The sequence below is a fragment of the Ranitomeya variabilis genome, chromosome 2 (assembly GCF_051348905.1).
Source record: "Ranitomeya variabilis isolate aRanVar5 chromosome 2, aRanVar5.hap1, whole genome shotgun sequence".
Lineage (NCBI taxonomy): Eukaryota > Metazoa > Chordata > Amphibia > Anura > Dendrobatidae > Ranitomeya > Ranitomeya variabilis.
The window spans coordinates 878,575,695-878,594,991 of NC_135233.1; the positions used below are offsets into that span (position 1 = coordinate 878,575,695).

The window sequence follows — 19,297 nt, forward strand, 5'->3', positions numbered from 1 at the left end:
AAACATAAGAATGAGCTAGGTATTTAGCAAAGAGAGGCCCACTAGCTAATAGCAGAATATAGAAAGAAAACTTATATGGTCAGCAAAAAACCCTATCAAAAATATCCACACTGGAAATTCAAGAACCCCCGAACCGTCTAACGGCCCGGGGGGAGAACACCAGCCCCCTAGAGCTTCCAGCAAGGTCAGGAATCACATTTAGTACAAGCTGGACAAAAATGAGAGCAAGCAAATACCCCAAAAAACAAAGAAGCAGGACTTAGCTTAATTTTGCACGAACCAGGACCAGCAGATAGGAGCAAACAGAATGTGTCTGATTACAACGATGCCAGGCACTGGACTAAGGATCCAGGAGGTTATATAGCAACACCCCTGAACTAACGACTCAGCTGGGTGCAAACTGAGGGAAGAAAATCCCAGAGTCATATCACTAGTAACCACAAGAGGGAGCCAAAAAGTCTAATTCACAACAGTCAGCGCAGCTGTCTACCAGAAAATTTTACAGCACTACATGCTTCCCTCTGCTGACAACCTTTATGGAGATGGAAATTTCATTCTCCAGCAGGACTTGGCACCTGTCCACACTGCCAAAAGTGCCAATACTGTCCACACAGCCAAAAGTGCCAATACCAGGTTTAAAGGTACAAGGAAAAAAGATCGGTCACAGGAGCGCTGAAGGAGACTCAAACACTAAGTTCAGTTTAGCCACAACGCGTTTCGACGGAAGTACCATCTTCCTCAAGTGGGAGTTTATTGCAAAAAACAGGAAGGCAGTATTTAAATGATAGACAGCCAATCACAGCGCTGTTGACAGATTACAAATTTAAAAAGACAGTCACATAACAAAACAGTCACATATAAAATGAGTCACAAATAGTGTGGCTAGAAATAACAAAAAACAAAACCCAAAACATAACAATGATAAAATTTAATGAAAAAAAATTCTATATGTATATAAAAAAATAAAAATAAATAAAAAATGTCACCTATACATACTAAAAAATCACGTCATTGAATGATTGTTGCTCCTATCTGGTTATTTTTTCAATCATTTGGTTCAATCCCTCAGGTTTAAAAATCCCAAAACTCTCTCTATTTATGAGACTGTTAAAGTGATCTGCCACAGTGTCAGGTATGTGGTCAATAATAGTTAATTTTAACGTTTTTAAATCCTTATGATGCACCCTTAAGAAATGTTTTGAGAGGCTATGTAGAAGGAAGCCATAACGGATGTTTTGGCGATGTTTATTAAGCCTAGCATGCATTGTTTGTATGGTTCGGTCTACATATTGCAGACCGCAACCACATTCTAACAAATAAACCACATAAGTGGATTGACAATTTACATAAAAATTGATTTTATAAGTGGTGCCTGTGACATTAGATCTAAAATCAGTTACCCCATTTAAAATGGAAGTGCAGCAAAGACAATTTGGGGTTCTGCATGAAAAACACCCAGGATTCAGGGATGCTAGACGAGCGGAGGAGGGGCCTGGCCTTAAGGAAATCCTCCTCCGCTCGTCTAGCACTATTTGTGACTAATTTTATATGTGACTGTTTTGTTATGTGACTGTCTTTTTAAATTTGTAATCTGTCAACAGCGCTGTGATTGGCTGTCTATCATTTAAATACTGCCTTCCTGTTTTTAACAATAAACTCCGACCTGAGGAAAACGGTACTCCATCGAAACGCGTTGTGGCTAAATTAAACTTGGTGTTTGAGTCTCCTTCAGCGCTCCTGCAACCGATCTTTTTTCTTTGTACCTGCCCCTGTCCTCTCTTGGAGGTGTTCAGCTGGAGCTGCGGTGGTGCTCGATACCCCCTTTGTCTTTCTGGGCTGCTTTCTCAGGGCTCCTACAAGACTGCCTTCACTGACCCTGAATACCAGGTTTAGAAACACAGAAAACTTGTCTGACCTTAACCCCATAGAAAATCTATGGGGTGTTGTCAAGAGGAAGATGAGTCACCAGTCCCAACAATGCAGACCACCTGAAGGCTGCTATCAAAGCAACCTGGGCTTCCATAACACCTCAGCAGTGCCATAGACTGATCGCCTCCATGCCACGCCGCATTGATGCAGTAATTTATGCAAAAGGTGCCCCGACCAAGTATTGAGTGCATTTACTGAACATGCATTTCAGTAGGCCAGCATTTTGGATTTTAAAATCATTTTTCAATCTGGTGTTATAAAGTATTCTAATTTACTGAGATATTGACTTTTGGGTTTTCATTTGCTGTAAGCCATAATCATTATCATTAATGATCACTCTGTAATAGATCACTCTGTTTGTAATAACTCTATATAATATACTAGTTTCACTTTTTGTATTGATGAACTGAAATAAATTAACTTTTTGATCATATTCTAATTTTGTGAGAAGCACCTGTATGTAGATAAACACACACAAACATCACCACAGCCTTTTCACTGTTCTCATATATCAGGGGTAATGTATGGACATGTGAGGCTCTATCACCACTGTGGATGTGATGTGGAGACATGTGACACTCTATCACCACTGTGGATGTGATGTGGAGACATGTGACACTCTATCTCTACTTTGGATGTGATGTGGAGACATGTGACACTCTATCACCACTCTGTATGTAATAAGGGGACATGTGAAACTATATTACCACCATGGATGTGGTGTGGAGTGGATTGACTGTGCTGCTTTCCACAGACACAGGACACTGCTCTGTTCTTTCCAAAAGTGGAGTGGTGGCAGAGGTCAGTGAAGGGGCAGATTTGTTATGACCCCAATGGCGAGGGTCTCAGAGGAACGTGGAAGTCTGCAGAATACAAAAATCCAGCTCATAGGGCAGTGGTAACTGGGTTGACCATATATCTACTCCTAACGCCAACACTAGAAGTAGCCGGGGATCATTCCTACGTTGATTCTAGATGACACGCGCCAGCCGGAGAATCTAGCTACCCCTAGTAGAGGAAAACAAAAGACCTTTCTTGCCTCCAGAGAAGGGGACCCCAAAGCTGGATAGAAGCCCCCCACAAATAATGACGGTGAGGTAAGAGGAAATGACAAACACAGAAATGAACCAGGTTTAGCACAGAGAGGCCCGCTTACTGATAGCTGAATAAAGAAAGGTAACTTATATGGTCAACAAAAACCCTATCAAAATCCACACTGGAAATTCAAGAACCCCCGAACCGTCTAACGGTCCGGGGGGAGAACACCAGCCCCCCCAGAGCTTCCAGCAAAGGTCAGGATATAGATTTGGAACAAGCTGGACAAAAATACAAAACCAAAACAAATAGCAAAAAGCAAAAGGCAGACTTAGCTGATATAACTGGAACCAGGATCAGTAGACAAGAGCACAGCAGACTAGCTCTGATAACTACGTTGCCAGGCATAGAACTGAAGGTCCAGGGAGCTTATATAGCAACACCCCTAACTAACGACCCAGGTGCGGATAAAAGGAATGACAGAAAAACCAGAGTCAAAAAACTAGTAACCACTAGAGGGAGCAAAAAGCAAATTCACAACACAGATTACTAACAGCCAAAGAGTGTACAGAGGGTGGTGCTGAACACTGAGGCAGGGTGGTGCCAGCTTTAACTGTGAGGTTAGATAATAAAGCACAGGGAGCCCAGGTTGGTAGCGCTGCAGGTAAACAAAGTGGGTGCAGGGAATTAACCCCTTAGTTTATGAGCCAATTTTCTACTTAATGAACAAGCCAACTTTTACAATTCTGACCCCTGTCACTTTATGAGGTTATAGCTCTGGAATGCTTCAATGGATCCCACTGATTCGAAAAGGTTTTTTCTAGACATTGGCTTGTAGGATTGCTACCTTCCAATAGGTGGCACTAGAGTTCTAGTTCTCTTCCTCTCTGAAGAGACAATTTGCATAACTAGCATATTCCCAGAGGAGCATTGCGGCTTTACGTCTCCTCATCTCGGCATGCTTAGCATGTCAATCTCCGCAAGGGGAAACAATACTTCTTGGATATTGGTTGGACGCCTCGCACACAGCCAAACCAGATCTCCGCTTTGCACTGATGAGGGGCAGTACCCCGAAACACAGAGTCTGCAAATTGAGATTCTGGTTTGGCTATTATCCTAAGTCATGTGACAAGTTAATTTAAGGGTTGACATTGACATGTAGGATTGCTACCTTCCATTAGGTGGCACTAGAGTTCTAGTTCTCTTCCTCTCTGAAGAGGCAATTTGCATAATTAGCATATTTCCCAGAGGAGCATTGCTACTTTAAGTCTCCTCATCTCGGCATGCTTAGCATGTCATTCTGCGCAAGGAGAAACTATATTTCTTGGATATTCAAAACATATTGTACTTCATGTTAGTGGTAAAATTTCTTCGATATCACTTTTAAATTTAGCAATTTTCAAACTTTTAATTTTTGTGCCATAGAATGTAAGTCCGCAAGGACAGGGTCCTCTCTCCCCTCTGTACCAGTCTGTCACTGTAAACTTGTTTACTGTAAACGATATTTATAACCCTGTATGTAACCCCTTTCTCATGTGCAGCACCATGGAATTAATGGTGCTATATAAATAAATAATAATAATAATAATTGTGCCCTTAAATCAGAAAGTCATATCACACAAAATACTTAATACATAACATTTCGCACATGTCTACTTTACATCAGCACAATTTTGGAAACATAATTTTATTTTGTTAGGACGTTGTAAGGTTTAAAAGTTGACCAGCCATTTCTCATTTTTCCATCTAAATGTACAAAACCATTTTTTTAGGGACCACCTCATATTTGAAGTGAGTTTGGGGGGTCATTATGACAGAAAATACCAAAAATTGACACCATTCTAAAAATTGCACCCCTCAAGGTGCTCAAAACCACATTCAAGAAGTTTATTAACCCTTTAGCTCAGTGTTTTCCAAACTCCAGTCCTCACGGACCCCCACAGGTCATATTTTCAGGATCTCATTAGTATTGCAAAGGTGCGAGAACTTGTGGCTATTCCTGATGCCTTGATAATAATTCAATCACCTGGGCGATACTAAGGAAATCGTGAAAACATGATCTGTTTGGGACTGTGAGGATTTGAGTTTGGGAAACGCTGCTTTAGCTGCATCATGAGAGCTAAAGCAAAGTGGAAGGAAAAAATGAATACTTTACTTTTTTCACAAAAAAATTACTTTAGACCCAAACTTATTTATTTTCACAAGGGTAACAAGAGAAAATGGACCTCAAAATTTGTTGTTCAATTTCTCCTGAGTACACTGATACCCCCTTTGTAGGGAAAAGCCACTGTTTGGGCACATGACAGGGCTCAGAAAGGAAGGAGAACGGTTTGACTTTTTTAATGCAAAATTGGCTGGAATCAATGGCAGGTGCCATGTCGCGTTTGGAGACCCCCTGATGTACCTAAACAGTGGAAACTTCCTAATTCTAACTCCTATACTAACACAGCCCTAACCCCAACCCTAACCCCAAAACACCCCTAACCCTAATCCCAACCCTAACCATAACCCCAACCCTAACACCAATGCCACCCTATCCCCAACACCAATGCCACCCTAACTCCAACACAGCCATAACCCCATCACAATCCTAACCCTAGCCCAACCCTAATCCTAACCCTAGCCCAACTCTAACCCAACTCTTACCCTAGCAAAACCCTAACCCTAACTCTAACCCTAACCCTAACCCTAGCTCTAACCCCAGCTATAACCCTAATGCTAATAAAAAAATTTATTATTTATACCTAAGGGGATGATAAAGAGGGGTTTGATTTACTATTTTTTTATTTTGATCACTGTGATAGGGTATATCACAGTGATCGAATGAAACAATAGGAAAAATCTCCTATTGTTGCCCAGTCCTGGCTGGCGCATGCGCCCGCCATTTTCTTCCTGGAAGGAGATGCTGATGGGCGAGGAAAGAGACGTAGGGACATGGGGATGCTGGAGGTACCTGGAAGGTTCAGGGGACCTCATTTCTCTCTCCTCTGGTATGCTAGATCATATCAGAGGAGAGAGAAATAAATGGGAAATCGGACATTTTTTTATTTGCGGTCGTCGTTACTTGGTGAATAACGGCGATCATAATACTAGTGACGGTAAAATCTGACCCGGATCATGTTCTCCGAGGTCTCAGCTACCCTCAGTAGCTGGGGTGCTATACCCTTATGTCTCAGAGTCGTTAAAAAGCACCAATGAGGAATAAGTACACCTAACTGTTGCCGTTAAAAGGCGTATCGGCTGTCGTTAAGGGTTAAATGAAATTCAGGAGGAACGAAAGGCAGAAACAAAAAACAACATTTATAGGGGTAAGGGGTATTTTATATCACAATAGTGTACAGATTAGCTAAAAAAAATTTGATTTCAGTGTCAGACAGCCTCTTTAATATCAGAATGACAAATAGTCGCTGATCTCCGTAAAGATATACTAATCAGCTGTAGAAACCATTTCTGCTATTGCAGTCTTCCTCTGATTCGCCAGTTCCAGTGCTATCATTTCATAGTAAGCATACCATGTGGCTGAGATATATTATTTCCTTACAATACAATCAGAAACATGAATACTGTGTAGTATTTCCCGTGTGTTCTCCAAAAAAAAGTTATATCAGACAGTAACTTATCATGAGTGATTACTTTACAATTTCCTAGGCAATAGGGTTGAGCGAAACGGATCGTTCATTTTCAAAAGTTGCCGACTTTTGGCAAAGTCGGGTTTCGTGAAACCCGACCCGACTCCAGCGTGGGATCGGCCACGTGGTCGGCGATCTTGGCGCCAAAGTCGCGTTTTGTATGACGCCTTCCCCGACATTTTTTCAGCCAATTAAGGAGTGTGGGCAGCGTGATGACATAGGTTCCGGTCTGGATTCTGCGGCGTCATAGAGCCATATTACCGTTTGGGCTGCAGTGATTTCCGCAGTCAAACACAACATATGCTTTGCACGGAGGGGAGAGAGAGAGAGAGAGAAAAAAAAAAATATAATCCACATTGACTTGCATTGGGTTTCGTGTTCCGGTCCGGAACCCGACTTTACAGTAGAATCGGCCGATTTCACGCGATCCGACTTTCGAGAAGGTCGGGTTTCACAAAACCCAACTCGATCCTAAAAAAGCAAAAGTCGCTCAACCCTACTAGGCAATCATCACTCTCTTAAAATAGCAAACTATGCTATATAGTAGTAACATTTTTGCAGTGCTATACAATGCTGCACTCCATACCTTTCGATGCTGTCTAAGTCTTGACAATTGCCATTCTTCAGAGTTTTGGAGGCCACACCAATCACTCGGAATCCTTGAAATGTATAATGCTCTAGTTCTTTAAAAAATCCACTGGGAACTTTAAAAAGACATACTACATAAGTATACCATGCATCAACTGATTTCAATTGGCTATATTATATAGTTAGTAATTTCTAATACATGCTTCATTATGAGATATCTATTTCTTGGTGTTGCTATATATTGTGCCAATAATGTACTAATTGCTAAAAAAAGTGTGTGTTCATATTACAGAGTTTATAATGTCTCCCTCCAAATAATGTAGATTTATAACAGAGATCTAATAAAAAAATAATTATCTCAAGTATATATCTATTTGTATACATTAGTAGACTAGAACAAATTTCTTTAAATGCCTATATATTATCTTCAACTGATCCATACAAAGGGCTTAGGTGGACTGTCAACACATTGATAGCAGACATGTGGAAAACAGCCAAGAACTAGTCAAGCAATTGCATTCCCTTTAAAAGGTTACTTAAGATATTCAAATAAATTTACATTGAGTCATTTTCTTAAATGATTCTATGCAATGTTCCCTGAATGGAAACATAATTGTAAGTCCTTGAAGATATGATGTAAGGGATTCTTAAAATCTATATAAATACAGAATGTAAATGTGGATTTAATCTAATACCTGATTCTGCTGTACAAAAACTGGCCACCATCTCCGGAGCTCCCTTCATGTACACAATCAGCTCATCTTCTCCAATAACCTCCGTGATAACGGACATACGTTGCATAACCGAAGAAAAGGGATATTGGAATAGAACTTTTATTCCCTTCACCTTATCCTATTAAAAAGGTAAAATGCAGTGATAAATGGGGTGTGATTTTGTCAGTGAATAACAAATAATATGCTAATTTCAGAAAAACAGGTATATCTTCATAATTGTAAAACCAAGAGGATAACCCTTGAATCCTGGGTTAATTAATTTACCATCATCTTTGAGTTGGTCCCAGGTTTGACGATAATATTTTGGGAAGAGTTTTCATCTGAGCGGGTCTCATCTAGTACCTAGATACATTTAGGATCATTGGAAATTAGTGTGTTATGCTACATGCTCATTTGTAAAACATTTCATGGTCATGTTATTACAAAACCTCACCCAACCGGTGGCTTCAAACATTTTCAGATCCAAAGGATCGCCTTGTAATTTCCCATCAAGCATGATGATAGAATGGCAGCATGTCATTGCAGCCAGTAGGGATCCCCATGACAGCATGTTAATCTGATTTTGAGTAATCATTGTCTGAAAACTAAGAACAAATAAATAATAAATATAGAGAGAATTAATTAAAGTAATACCTTAACTCACAGAGGTCACATAGTAGTATAGTTTACAGCTCTCACCAATGCCTGGGATCCTCTTCACCGCCGACGCTGGACAGGACCCGACCCACCTCAGCTCTTCATCCTCCCAACCTCCCCCCATCTCAGGGACCTGGGTGAGTCCCAAGATAATTTTTTTTAATGTATATACAGCAGTTGCACCTATATAATGTGTATAGACTGCTATATATACATTATATAGGTGGTATAGTGATTATATACATCAGTATCACCTATATAATGTATATATAGTAGTCTATACACATTATATAGGCAATACCGCTACTGATGTGTACACTGATGTGTATATAGGTGATACTGCTGTGTATATATGTTGTTATATAGGTGATACTGGTGTGTATATACACACAAACACGTACATATATACACAATAGTATCACCTATACATCACGTATATCCACATTGGTAGCAGTATTGCCTATATAATGTATATAGACTGCTGTATACATGATATATAGGTGATACTATCATTAGATACAGCAGTAGCAGTATCGCCTATATAATGTGTATCCAACAATTGCAGTATCACCTGTATAATGTATAGACTACTGCATATACATTGTATAGGTGATACTGCTATGTATAGTCACACTATCTATCTGTGTTATATATATATATATATATATATATATATATATATATATATATATATATATATATTTATTTTTTTTTCAGTTTCATCTATATAATGTGTGTACACCAGTCACAGTATCATATACAATATATAGGTGATACTACAACTATACACATCGGTCGCAGTATCAACTATATATTGTATATACAGTAGTTTCAATGTGATATCTATTCAGCAGTCACGGTGTCTCCTATGTGATGTATGCATCATAATCTATATATATATATATATAATTGTCTAAGGGTCACTTCCGTCTTTCTGTCTGTCTGTCTGGCTGTCACGGATATTCATTGGTTGCGGCCTTTGTCTGTCACGGAAATCCAAGTCGCTGATTGGTCCTGGCAAAACGCTCACGATTAGGGTTGAGCGAAACGGATCGGTCATTTTCATAAGTCGCCGACTTTTGGCAAAGTCGGCGTCTCATGAAACCCGATCCGATCCCAGCGTGGGGTCGGCCATGCGGTACGCGATCTTGGCGCCAAAGTCGCGTTTTGAATGACGCCTTCCCCGCCATTTTTTCAGCCAATTAATTGTGGGCAGCGTGATGACATAGGTTCCGGCCCGGTTTCTGCGGCGTCATAGAGCCATATTACCGTTTGGGCTGCAGTGATTTCCGGAGTCAAATACAATATATGGGGGGAGAGGGAGAGAGAGAGGGAGAGGGAGAGGGAGAGAGGGAGAGAGAGAGAGAGAGAGAGAGAGAGAGAGAGAGAGAGAGAGAGAGAGAGAGAGAGAGAGAGAGAGAGAGAGAGATATGAATGCACATTGACTTGCATTGGGTTTCGTGTTCCGGGACCGGAACCCGACTTTACAGTAGAATCGGCCGATTTCACACGATCCGACTTTTGAGAAGGTCGGGTTTCACAAAACCCAACTCGATCCTAAAAAAGCAAAAGTCGCTCAACCCTACTCACGATCAATCAGCGACGGGCACAGTCCAGCAGCGAAATGGCCGCTGCTTACTGCCCTGCACTCAGTGTCCCGTCCATACTCCCCTCCAGTCAGCGCTCACACAGGGTTAATGGCAGCGTTACCGGACCGCGTTATGCCGCGGTGTAACGCACTCCATTAACGCAGCTATTAACCCTGTCTGAACAACTTTTTACTATTGGTGCTGCCTATGCAGCATCAATAGTAAAAAGATCTAATGTTAAAAATAATAATAATAATAATAAAAAAAAATGGTTATTCTCACCTTCCGACGTCGCCCGCTGTCCTTAGCAGTGCAAGCGGATGCCAAGGATGCTATGCACGCAGAACCTGGGATGACGTCACGGTCATGTGACCGTGACGTCATCTCAGGTCCTAAGCGCATAGCAACCCTGGGACCGGAAGCCGCCGCTATATACTACGTGGGCTGTGTTGCATACTGCGTGAGCTCTGTTATATAGTACATCTCTGTGCTATACACTATGTAGCTGGGCAATATACTAAATCGCTATGCTTTATACTACGTAACCTGTGTTATATACTCCATGCGCAGTGTTATATACTACGTCTCTGTTATATACTACGTGGCTGTGCAATATACTACATGGCTGTGCAATATACTACGTGACTGTGCAATATACAACGTCACTGTGCAATATACTTCGTGGCTGTGCAATATACTACGTGCTCTGTGTTATATACTACGTGGCTCTGCAATATACTACGTGGCTCTGCAATATACTATGTGACTGTGCAATATACTACGTGGCTGTGCAATATACTACGTGACTGTGCAATATCCTACGTGGTTGTGTTATATACTACGTGGCTGTGCTATATACTATGTGCGCTGTGTTATATACTATGTGGCTCTGTTATATACTATGCAGCTACTGTATGTTATATACTACGTCGGTTGTGTTATATACTATGTGACTGTGCAATATAGTACGTGGCCTGTGCTATATACTACCTACATATTCTAGAATACCAGATACGTTAGAATCGGGCCACCATCTAGTATAGTATAATGCTGTCCTAATTACCGTATATTGTAGAGATGTGTGTGTGTATATATATAGAGAGAGAGAGAGAGTGGAGAGATGTTTGTATAGTGTAGAGATGTTTATAGCATGGCGCTATGTATATAGTGTGGAATTCACACTATATATACACTGCTGCCACATCTCTACACTATATAATACATACACCGCTCTATATTCCTTAACACGGTATATAATATGCCGCTGTGTATATAACAGATTGTAGTATACCGTATAAAGTCTTGTATAAGCCGAGTTTTTCAGCATATTTTTTTTGTGCTGAAAACACCCCCCTCGGCTTATACACGAGTCGTTGTCCCAAAAAGACGGAGGGGGAGCAGCGGGTCACAGAGGCAGGAGCTAGCGGCTGTGGCTAAAGCCTGTGCCGCTGCTAAGGAGAAATGAATATTCACTGCGCTGGCAGTGAATATTCATTTCTCTTATAGCGTTCACAGCCACAGCCGCCGACTTCCAGCACACATCCCACTTACCTTCCCTGCGCACCCTCGCTGCATCTCGTTCCGGCGCCAGCAGTTCTTCAGGCCGAGCGATCACGTGTCTTCCGCTCATTAAGGTAATGAGTATTCACCCCTCTCCACTCCCATAGGCGTGGGTAAATATTTATTACCTTAATGAGTGGGGGACACGTGATCACTCGGCCACAGGAGCTGCTAGCACCAGAACGAGATGCTGCGAGGGCATGCAGGGAAGGTAAGTAGGATGTGTGTTTTTGTTTTTTTTTAATCGGAACCATGCATACATGAACAATGAAGGAGCCATGCATACAAGGATGGGGATAAGGAGCCATGCATACAAGAATGGGAATAAGAGGCCCATGCATACAAGGACGGGAGATAAGGAGCCATGCATACAAAAATGGGAATAAGAGGCCCATGAATACAAGGACAGGGATAAGGAGCCATGCATACAAAAATGGGAATAAGAGGCCCATGCATACAAGGATGGGGATAAGGAGCCATGCATACAAAGACAGGGGTGAGGGAGCCATGCAGACAAGGATGGGGATGAGGATCTATGCATACAAGGACGGGGATAAGGAGCCATACATATAAGGACAGGGACGGGGGAGCCATGCAGTCAAGGATGGGGATGAGGAGCTATGCATACAAGGACGGGGATAAGGAGCCATACATATAAGGACAGGGACGGGGGAGCCATGCAGTCAAGGATGGGGATGAGGAGTCATGCATACAAGGACGGGGATGTGGGGACAATGCATACCTGGCTTATACTCGACTCAATAAGCTTTCCCAGTTTTTTAAGGCAAAATTAGGTGCCTCGGCATATACTTGGGTCGACTTATACTCAAGTATATACAGTATATACAGTATATTGTGGAGCTGCGTATACTTCTATTGTCCTGCATAAATGGTGTAATTCTCAGTATCTATTCTTATTATGTATGTGTGTGTATCTGTCTATCTATCACTCCGATTAATTGTGAGAAAAGTAGCGTACTCTTTATTGGCCCATGTGGCAACGTTTCGGATCCATAACTGCACATTTCTCTGATATGGAAGTGAAATGTTGCCACATGGACTAATAAAGAGTATAAAAAAAAAAACTGTTCCATTTTCTTCCACAAAAGTGGTACGATTCTCTTCTCACTTGCTGTCCGTGTGCAGTCGTTTTTTTTTCTCAGCAGATGTTGCAGTCTGATACACGGCAAGTCAGACCATTGAGGAGATGGAGAAATTAATTTCTCCGTCTCCTCCACACTTGTGCTGCAAGAGCATTAGAGCACGGACACTTGGCTCACGCTCACAGCAGAGCAAGAGCCAAGTATCATTGGCAGATCACATCCGATGCCATATGCTACTGTGATTCCACCCTAATGAGCACCTGTATTAAAGGGAACTTGTCACCCCCCCCCAGGCATTTTTAATTAAAAGAGCCACCTTGTGCAGCACTAATGCTGCATTCTGTGAAGGTGGCTCTTTTATTTCGGGTCCCTTCCAACGCTGAAATACCGTAATCGTTTTTAGAATTTGCCTGTCATACCTGTAGTTTGTCAGGGGGGCATGTCTTTTCCCCCCTGACACAAACGCCTCCCAGCCATCACTCAGTACTCTGCGCGCCGGGCGCCGCCTCCTCTTCCTTCATTAGCGTCCCTGGCGCCTGTGCTGTAAGTTTTTTTCGGGCATGTGCAGTTTGCGCTGCCCTTCAAACATACAGCGCAGGTGCCGGGGACGCTAATGAAGGGAGAGGAGGCGGTGCCCGGCTCTGGAGCAGAGACTGCTGGGCGGCAAGAGGAGCGCTGGTCCCCTGTGAGGGAGATGGCACCTCTGCTGTGACTCCTCTGCAGAGTGGTCACTGGGCGCTGTCCTCCTCAGTCCTTTACCATTGTCTGGGCTCTCCTCGTCCCCAGGGTGTCCCCGGCGCCTGCCTGCGGTGTAAAGAGCACCATGTAAATGGACCTGTGGTTGATCATGCGCACTGCGGCGCCATTCACATGTGGCTCTTCAAATAACGCCTTTAAGAGGAGTGTTGAAGGGCAGGACAAAGTATAGCAAAATTCACTGATCAGGGATGGGGAGTGTTATAGTATGTGGGCTGGTGGGGTTTGTGTGGCAGGGCTGTTTTTTTTGTCCCAGTCCGGCCCTGTGTGTGTGTGTGTGATTATACAGTGTGTGTGCGTGAGATTATACAGTGGGGCTGTGCATGTCATTATACAGTGGGGCTGTGCGTGTCATTATACAGTGAGGCTGTGTGTGTCATTATACAGTGAGGCTGTGTGTGTCACTATACAGTGGGGCTGTGTGTGTGTCATTAATTATACAGTAGGGTTGTGCGTGTGTGTCATTATACAGTGAGGCTGTGCCTGTCATTATACAGTGGGGTTGTGTGTGTGACTGTCACTATAGAGTAGGACTGTGTGTGTCAATAAATAAATATATATATATATTCGCATGCTTGCAGTGAGGGTATGTTTCCACGTTCAGGAAACGCTGCGTTTTTGACGCTGCGTTTTTCCGCAGCGTCAAAAACGCAGCGTCCAGATGTTACAGCATAGTGGATGGGATTTCATGAAATCCAGACTCCACTATGTGTTAAACGCATGCGTTTTTGCCGCGAAAACGCATGCGTGGTGCGTTTTTTCGAAACGCAGCATGTTGCTACTATGAGCAAAACACGCAGGTACACCGCAGGTGACCTGCCAGTGACCTCAGGTGCAGTTTTGGTCAGGATTTTACCTGCATAAAATCCTGACCAAAGCCTGAAGCAAAACTGAACGTGGAAACATACCCTAACAAGACCACCTGTTCCCGGTGCCGGCACCAGAGAATCCTCACAGTGCGCACAATATGAGGATTCACACATAGTGACTGTAGACATGTAGCTTAAGATCCGACAACCACTTTAAGGATGGGCCGCGACTCGTGGGACACTGCTGTGTGCTTGCCCCCCAGGCTAAAATTTGCCAGCCAGCCCCTGAGAGCAGTCTTCTCTGACGCTGGTGCAGGCAGACCAGCGTCAGACACAGTCAGGTGGAAGCACCCTATGCGCGCCGGCCTTTTCAAATAACTCAATGTGCGCGCGTGGTCTCCTGCTTGCCTGCACTGGCATAGGCAGCCGACGAGCACGCGCAGGAACTGGGACCGCGGCCGTGCTCGCGCACTAGCGTGGGCCGCCGCGGCACTTGTCAGCTCGGGCAACGCTCGCACACAGGACCTGGCTGAGTTTTAAAGGGCCGGCTGGAGGGATTCGGCGCGCTATGTATTAAAATCGCTGGCAGTCCTCCAGCGGCCCTGTGCAGCTGCTCAGGCACCGGCCCGGGGGGCATATGCATTCCTGCAACCCGGGCCAGTCCGCCCCTGGTTTACAGTATTAAAAGTGAAACAAAAAGCAATCTAGTTCTGCTTATAAATCCGCAACACTGATCAAAAGGAAGATAAAAACCTCCCCCCTCCACCCCGAGAGCAGGAGTGCAGTCCCTTTAGGCTTATGTTTAAAGGGAATCTGTCGCCACATTTGATAAATCTAAACTATTATTATGTGCATACAGGTTATAGACAGCTGAAAAGTGTGCATACTCCGTATTTACTTGTGGACAGTTTTGTACAATAGTGGACATGTGTGTACATATAGTGAAAATGTAAGTTTTGCTTAAGTATATGTAGTGTGTATTCATGCTCATTAGCAGTGAGTGTGAAAATGTGTGGGTGCCTTTGTGAATTCCTTTAGGTAGCATGTGTGTGTTTGGTGTATAGTCACTTTGAGTGCAGCTGTTTATGTATGACTGTGTACATGAGTGAGCATATGTGTACGCACATCCTGAGCATGGGTATTCATGATTGCCTAGATTTAGTGAGTATGCTTACATATGAGTGCATCAGCGTGTAGATAGCAGCATGAGTTTAGTATTAGTGGAATACTATGTGCACTTTTTAGCTGTATTGTTTGTGCACTTATACATATTAGTCCAATAGTTGAATTTTCATAGAACACATTCAAAACTATGATACACCAAAGGAGGCCTCCCAAATGATTAATCAGGCCACAGAATGTTCAGTTCAAACATATAATTTATTTATAACAACTGAGATAAAAGTTCATCACTCAACATATACAATTTCATAATAATATACATAATGTCTCCTAATCCAAAAACTGGTTTCGTGTGCAGTGCAAATATCAAGACATTAGGCTACTTTTGATACATAATAAGGTGAGTCACTAAATAACTTATTCCTTAGTCATTGTTAGCCCAAATAGTTGGTATTATGTCAAATGAATTGCCGAAAATATAACTACCGTATTTTATCCAAACAGCCTGTAAGGCTTGTATGGTAATATGCCCCACAGTTAATCCCTCCTAAATGTGGCCAAAACCATGAGATACTATATGGCACCTAAGCTATAAATACTTGCAAAAATGGTCAAACCCAGACCACAACTGCGGCACAGTCATCAGGTCATAATTACCTCTTGTGCACTCACAGGAGACCAGCAGAAAACCCCTACGCACGTTTCGATTAGTTCTTCTTCTGGGGCGTATAATGAAAGGAGGAAATGAGGGTCTATTTAAACCAGTCCCCAGCCAATCATCCTTGTGCTAATTTGAAACAGATCTTAATTGCCACAGATATATGCAAAAAGTCCGACGCTGTATCCGGAGCGCCAGACAAATGGTGACGTAGCTGTGCAGTGCCGCGTTGCCTAGCGACCACAACGCTTCCAGGCGAGAAAGCTGCCTCGTGATCACTAGGCATACACAGCCGCCTGTCATATGTAGTACGCAACTGCGGAAGTGGAAGGAGTAGACATTATACTCAAGTGTCACGTTACCCAGCAACCGGGACACTCCAGGTACGCCGAGCCGCCACGTGATCATTCGGCCCACTCGAATGTCTGCCGTGCATAGTGCGCTGCTGCAGTGATAAAGCAACAAATGTTGCACGGCAACCTAGACGCTCCGGGTAAACCAAGCTACCCAATGATAGCCCAGAGTGTCCGCGACTATGAAACATACAAGCTGCGTTACAGAGCATGCAGAGTACGGGCATGCTGCGATCTGAAAAGACGCGCAGCATGTCCGTAGTCGCAGGGCCGCCGCGTGCGGGTTTCCACGCATAGTGGAGACGGGATTTCATAAAATCCCCTCCACTATGCTGGAACATCTGGACGCTGCTTGTTTGACGCTGCAGCGCTGCGCAGCGTCAAACAAGCAGCGTTTCCTGAACGTGGAAACATACCCTTACAGAGAGAAGACATTATTAAACAATCAAAGAAATCTCAAAAATTCACAATTCAAAAGCGCCCAAACCACTGGGAACATAGTTATTCTATATAGGGTGACATAGCAACCAAGCTATTACAAAAATATGACAAAACTGTCTCATAATTTCTCCAATGCCAGCTAACAGGATACGCAGCAGGCATGAAAATTCCACTAGATAATAGTACCTGGCAATACACCTACGGACGCAGCGTCCCCGCAAGGCATATCACAGGGCCCTATGGGACAGAGCGATCATCCCGGATGTGAAGAGTTAACACATCCGGCATGATCGCGTCCCATTAAGGGGGCGGGGCTTAGCGCCGAGCGGCTTCGCCGCTGCGGCGCTACCGCCGCCCATCCGTACCGTGGAGTCATACCCTAACGCAGCTTGTATGTTTCGTAGGTGCGCACTATAATAGATAGGCGTCCAGGCACACCGGGCTATCATTGGGTAGCTTGGTTTACCCGGAGCGTCTAGGTTGCCGTGCAACCTTTGTTGCTCTATCACTGCAGCTGTGCACTATGCACGGCAGACATTCGAGTGGGCCGAATGATCAAGTGGCGGCTCGGCGTACCTGGAGTGCCCCGGTTGCTGGGTAACGTGACACTTGAGTAAAATGTCTCCTCCTTTCACTTCCGCAGTTGCGTACTACATATGACAGGCGGCTGTGTATGCCTAGTGATCACGAGGCAGCTTTCTCGCCTGGAAGCATTGTGACGGACTTTTTGCATATATCTGTGGCAATTAAGATCTGTTTCAAATTAGCACAAGGATGATTGGCTGGGGGCTGGTTTAAATAGACCCTCATTTCCTCCTTTCATTATACGCCCCCGGAAGAAGAACTTATCGAAACGCTTGTAGGGGTTTTCTGCTGGTCTCGTGTGAGTGCACAAGAGGTAATTATGACCTGATGACTGTGGTCTGGGTTTGACCATTTTTGCAAGTATTTATAGCTTAGGTGCCATATAGTATTTCATGGTTTTGGCCACATTTAGTAGGGATTAACTGTGGTGCGTATTACTATACAAGCCTTGCAGGCTGTTTGGATAAAATAGTTATATATTCATGCACATTGGCACATTAGCATAGTATATTAGGCAATTCATTTGACATAATACCTACTATTTGGGCTAACAATGACTAAGAAATAAGTTATTTAGTGACCTTATTATGCATCAAAAGTAGCCTAATGTCTTGATATTTGCACTGCACATGAAACCAGTTTTTGGATTAGGAGGCATTCTGTATATTATTATGAAATTGTATATGTTGAGTGATGAACTTTTATCTCAGTTGTTATTGCAGTGCCCCAGAGTCCTGGTCGTTGCAGTACTGATGCTCCGCCGCTAAGGGGGGGGGCTATGGTACGTCTGATGGCACTGAAGGAGTTCACCTGACCAGGTATCACAGACACCAATACACTTCACAGTCTGGCCTCCAGGGGGAGCTAAGGGTGCTATGTATTAGGCCACTCCTCACAATCTGGTAAAACTGGGGGTTAGAGAGGAAGTTAGAGAGAAGCTGACTGGGTTGGAACCAGGCAACATCCTGTGGCAGAGGGTGTTGCAGGGGAAGATTCAGGGGGGTCCCTGTCAGGGGTGGGATCCTGACAGAGGCCTAGCGAACAGAGAGGACGTTACGGGACCGCGCCTGCACTTCATCGCGGTACCTTTTATGATCTGGTGGCCTACAAGCAGCATGAGACGTACTCTGGAGAAGGTGGTACCTGTACTGACCGCAGACCCTGAACTTGACACCGCAACTAGAAGTAGCCGTGGAATGTACCTAGCGCTCCCTAGACATCTCGACACAGCCGGAGGACTAATTACCCCTAGAGATAGAAAAGGGAAAACTATCTTGCCTCAGAGAAAATCCCCAAAGGATAGGCAGCCCCCCACAAATATTGACTGTGAGAGGAGAGGGAAAAAACATACACAGACCCAAATGAGAATTTAGCAAAGGAGGCCACTTCTAGCTAAATAGAAAGGATAGCACAGAGTACTATGCGGTCAGAATTAAAACACTAGAAAATATCCACCACAGAAAATACAAAATCTCCACAGCTAACTAAAGATATGGAGGGTATATCTGCATCTCCAGAGATACCAGCTTGGCTAAACAAATCCTTATACAGACCAAGCTGGACAAGACAAAACATAGAAAAGAACTGAACAATAAGGCCACAGCATGTGGACAGCAAAATCAAGGCCAGAACTTATTTTAGTTGAAAGGAACTGCAAAGCAGAAGGGACCAGGCAGGGATGTGAATCATCCAGGAACAATGGACAACTGGCACTGACTAAAGGGTGAAGCAAGACTAAATAGCCCAGTCAAAATTGCAAAAAGTGAACAC

General features: G+C 43.5%; 1 protein-coding gene across 1 annotated transcript in view; it reads right to left on the reverse strand.

The window, feature by feature from the left end:
- LOC143808075 (putative cation-transporting ATPase 13A4) overlaps window positions 1-19,297 on the reverse strand; it is a 226,731-nt gene that overhangs the window by 129,094 nt on the left and 78,340 nt on the right. Inside the window, exons 15-18 of the mRNA XM_077290332.1 lie at window positions 8,349-8,499; window positions 8,180-8,257; window positions 7,877-8,033; window positions 7,180-7,297 (exon numbers count right to left, since the gene is read on the reverse strand). Coding sequence (XP_077146447.1) covers window positions 7,180-7,297; window positions 7,877-8,033; window positions 8,180-8,257; window positions 8,349-8,499 — 504 coding nt within the window. The remainder of the gene's footprint in view (window positions 1-7,179; window positions 7,298-7,876; window positions 8,034-8,179; window positions 8,258-8,348; window positions 8,500-19,297) is intronic.